The following is a 4181-nucleotide window of genomic DNA, read 5'->3' on the forward strand; positions in this document are numbered from 1 at the left end:
ATTATATATATTATTATATATATTATTATATATTATTATATATTATATATATTATATATATATTATTATATATATATTATTATATATATATAATATATATATATATATATCTATATAACTGTCCTTAATTCAGAGGTCATCAAATAACGTTATATAACTGTCCCATTCCAAAAAACAAAAAAGACAAAAAGAAAAAAAAGAAGAAATTAAGGTGCTTTTAGTTAATTAACATCGTTAACTAGACCTAATAACGAAACTTCATAAACTGAAAACCAATAAAATGTATTTAAATACACTACTGTATAACATCAAACTTCAGTACAATACGTGCTAGTATTCGCAAAATTTATTTATAAGACATAATATACCCTATGTCATGCAGCTAATTTATTTATCCTTTTACTAATAAGTTTTACGTTGAGTGACTTGAGTCCATTAATCGATTAAAACCTTGTTGAAAAATGAGCGTGGTTTGCACATGACCTCCAAAGGAACAAGTTTAGGCATGGTAAGTCCCTCTCCTTCCATCATATCAATTTCCTTTTCACTAACCCTCTCCCACTCAAAGCATTGAATCAAAGAAGCCAACGTTAGAGCGACTTCACGTTGCGCCAAGCCTGCTCCAGGACAAGCCCTTCTTCCCATTCCGAACGGCATAAGCTTATGTTCCTTATCCTTGTTGCCGCTCTCAAACCTCTCAGGTTTGAAACTTTCAGGATCATCCCACAACTTCGGGTCTCTATGTATAGCCCATGCGTTAACCAACACCATTGTGTCACTTGATATGTCGAATCCGCCGACGACGCAGTCATTAGATGCAAAATGTGGAACTAGCATTGGTGCCGCCGGATATAGCCGAAAAGTCTCAAAGATGATACTTTCTAAGTAGTGCAATTTGGAAATGTCTGATTCATCTACTAAGCGTTCTTGATGAAGTTGAGCATCTATTTCAGCTCTAGCTTTCTTTAACACACTCGGATGATTGAGTAAATTGCACATAGCCCATTCTATTGTTACTGCTGATGTATCAGTACCAGCCAATAATAAGCTCTGCAAAACAAGTGAAAATTCAATGATGAAGATAAAAGTTAGCCTTCATTCCAAATGACTTATCTAAACCTAACTAGAAAAAATGATGAAAAGAAAAAACAAATTAAAAGAGAATCTAATTAGGTTTAAGGCAGAACAAGTATCTACTGACCAATATGAGTCCTTTGATAATCTCGTCAGTGTAATACTCGGGTTGTGACTCTTGCTGAGAAAGCAAGTGCTCGATCATGGTATTTTTACTCTCCGAAGCTCTCTTGTTCCGGTGCTCATCAATCAGACGTTGTAAGAATACATCTGCTCTCTTTGCCAACTTCTTCACCTTCTTCTCATAACCATTTCCACCAAACCATTTAAGAAATGGCATGAATTCTCCAGGGTTGGTTCCCCCGCCGTATGAAAAGGCCTCGTCCATTATCTCAATGAACTCCTTCCCTTCTTCCTTGTTTGAAACATGGTCCCCGACGTACCTCTTCCCCGCCACCATTGTCATTATGTTGTTGAAGGTCAGCTCATGCAACATAGACCTCAGTTCTACTTTCACAAAACGACCTTCTTCTTCTGCATGACGGGAAAGCTTGAGCAGCAATTGCTTGACTTCGTCTTTTCGGACATGGGAGAAGGAGTTGAGCCGACCGGTGGACAAGACCTCAACAGTGCCGATACGGCGAATGTTGCGCCAGTGATCGCCGTAGGGGGAGGACACCATAGTGGTTTGGTTGTACCCTAAATGCTTGTTCAGAAGAGAAGGGGGGCGGTTTGCCAATACTATGTCGTTTTTGGTGAAGCATTCTTGCACGGCCGAGGAGGAGGAGATAATTACCACGCGGCGGAAGCCAAACCAGAGGGAGAAGATGGGGCCGTGTTTTTGAGCGAGGCGGTGGAAGGCGCGGTGGATGGGGGGTTTGATGAGGTGGAGGTGGCCTAGTACCGGAAGAGATAAGGAAGGGCTTGGAGGGAGGTTGGTGTAACGACGGCGTCTAAAGAGCTTTAGAGTGACGAGGATGCACAAGATGATGGATAGAGACGTGTACAAGATGACTTCCATGGTTATTGTGATGTGGTTTTTATGGAACCATCTGTATGGTATTTATATGGCGCAGCACTTGAGACTAGTGTTACATCATGGGCAAGTTTAATTTGGATACTCATGAGAAGTTTAATTGCAATATGCAAATTCCACCGACTGGATAACGGAGCATGTGATTGTAACTTGATGCGGTTTGGTATCATATATGTTTAGTGTGATTGGTTTTCTTATCACTTACGTCAGTGAGTGCGTAATGGTTTTAGCAAAGACAAAATAGCCAATATATATAGCCCACAAACTTGTCTAAAATAGTCCTCGGGTGCCGGCAAAACGATATGACATGTTTAGTGTGATTGGTTTTCTTATCACTTATGTCAGTGAGTACGTAATGGTTTTAGCAAGACAAAATAGCCAATATATATAGCCCATAAACTTGGCTAAAATAGTCCTCGGGTGCCACCTGTTTTGCCGGCACCACTACCGCCGCAACAGTTTCTCCTTCGTTGGACCCCATAGTACTCAACCGGTCAACCCTACTGGAAAAATAGGGTTTCCAACAACAATCTCCCTCACGTCCTGCAACGTGTTGCCCAACTTCACCGTCGGAGCCCATTCCGTTTCCGCCGCGATTTTCAAACCTATGTAGCTTTATCGGACTCGGATGCTCTCCTCATATTTATGTGCTCATATCTCCTCAAAAGATAATCTTGACCATCCTAGAGTAATCAACGGTTAAAATCAAGATGTCTTTAATTTTACGTTTTGAGATATTTTTCATCTCATCTCTCATCTCAATATCTCTTATCTTTCTCTCACATCTATACTCTTCTTTCTCTCGTCTTTCTCGTCTCTCAGTCTCTCTTCCTCACATCTATACCCAGAAATCAAGTTCTCTAGAGCTCTTGTCTCTCTTCCTCACATGTATACCCCAATTCACCTCTCATCATTCTCATCCCCTTCCCCATAAACTCCACCTCGAACCTCCACCTCCATATCTGACCTCCCACTTTTGTTTCACAAATAATTTTCTCTAACGGCCGATCTCCTTGGTTTGGGAGGGTCAATTTGAGCAGGGGCGACCATCCGATCAGTCCATTTCTTCCGATGGTGGCGGCAGGCTCGGTATGCTGTGATTGGAAACTTAGGGTCTCGGTGATGCCCTTCATGGGATTGGTAGCTGTTTTAGTCAAAAGTTCATTTCACTCAAATATTGGTTTTTGTATTGCTGGGTTTGGTTTAGATATGTATACCTGAGATTGTATCTTGATTTTGTAAATTTTGATTCTATAACATGGTTGTGCTCTTACTATAGCAGTGAATATTAAATGTAAATTTTGCCTTTGTTTATGCATTTTGCTCTATATCTATGTGCTTTTGTTGTTTAGAGAATTCTGGGTTTTATTTACAGTAGCCTTGTTATTTCACAGGGACACTCTTCCTTTCTCTTCACGAAAAAAAAAGGACCGAGACGAAGAGAGTTCGTCTCTATTTTTTATTATTATTATTTTTATTTTATTTTTTATGTTAGAGTTAATTAGACGAGATATTGGGAAGAGAGAAGAGATGAAAAATATCTCAAAATCTAAACTAAAGACATTTGACCGTTAATTAATCTTAGACGGTCATGATTGTTTTATGAGGAGATATGAGCACACAAATATGAGGAGAGAATCCGAGTCCAACTCTATCACAGCCAGTCTCCCCATGACCAATAAAGCCACAAGTCCACAACAACAGTGGCCGATCCAAGATCCGAGAACTGTCTATAGGCTAATTTTACAAGTGCATAATTTTTTTTTGGTTTCCCGCTCCCTTCAAACTCATCAATCACAGATTCATTATCAATGTTATCAGCAATTTTTGTTCAATGTAGAGGATCATTCTATCATCAAGAAACTTTGTGTTTGCTCCTTTATATCACAGAAAAATTGAGTAATGCATAATCTATAGAGCTTAGAACATTAAATGGGTGTAAAGGTGTTAATACCTGTTGGGTTCTAAAGTTGATTAAGAACATGGAGGAGCGAGAAATGGGAAGAGGAGAACGGCTGTGCGAAGAGGACTACTCTATTCGAAGAGAAGAACGTCTACTAAATTTTTCTTT

At 39.5% G+C, this 4181-nt stretch overlaps 1 protein-coding gene across 1 annotated transcript; it reads right to left on the reverse strand.

The window, feature by feature from the left end:
* Positions 1-205: 205 nt before the first annotated feature.
* LOC101308907 (isoflavone 2'-hydroxylase-like) lies at positions 206-2103 on the reverse strand. Its single transcript, XM_004288272.1, has 2 exons — positions 1202-2103; positions 206-1050 (listed from the first exon to the last, which is right to left on the reverse strand). Exons 1-2 carry the CDS (start codon positions 2093-2095, stop codon positions 436-438), a joined length of 1509 nt encoding a protein of 502 aa, XP_004288320.1. The 5' UTR covers positions 2096-2103; the 3' UTR covers positions 206-435.
* Positions 2104-4181: the final 2078 nt, after the last annotated feature.

The sequence above is a fragment of the Fragaria vesca genome, linkage group LG1 (assembly GCF_000184155.1).
Source record: "Fragaria vesca subsp. vesca linkage group LG1, FraVesHawaii_1.0, whole genome shotgun sequence".
Lineage (NCBI taxonomy): Eukaryota > Viridiplantae > Streptophyta > Magnoliopsida > Rosales > Rosaceae > Fragaria > Fragaria vesca.

Coding starts and splice junctions, on each gene's coding strand:
- LOC101308907 (XM_004288272.1), bottom strand. CDS start 2,095: ATGGAAGTCATCTTGTACACGTCTCTATCCATCATCTTGTGCATCCTC. Junction 1,051..1,201: donor TTATCAAAGGACTCATATTG/GTCAGTAGATAC, acceptor CTTGTTTTGCAG/AGCTTATTATTGGCTGGTAC.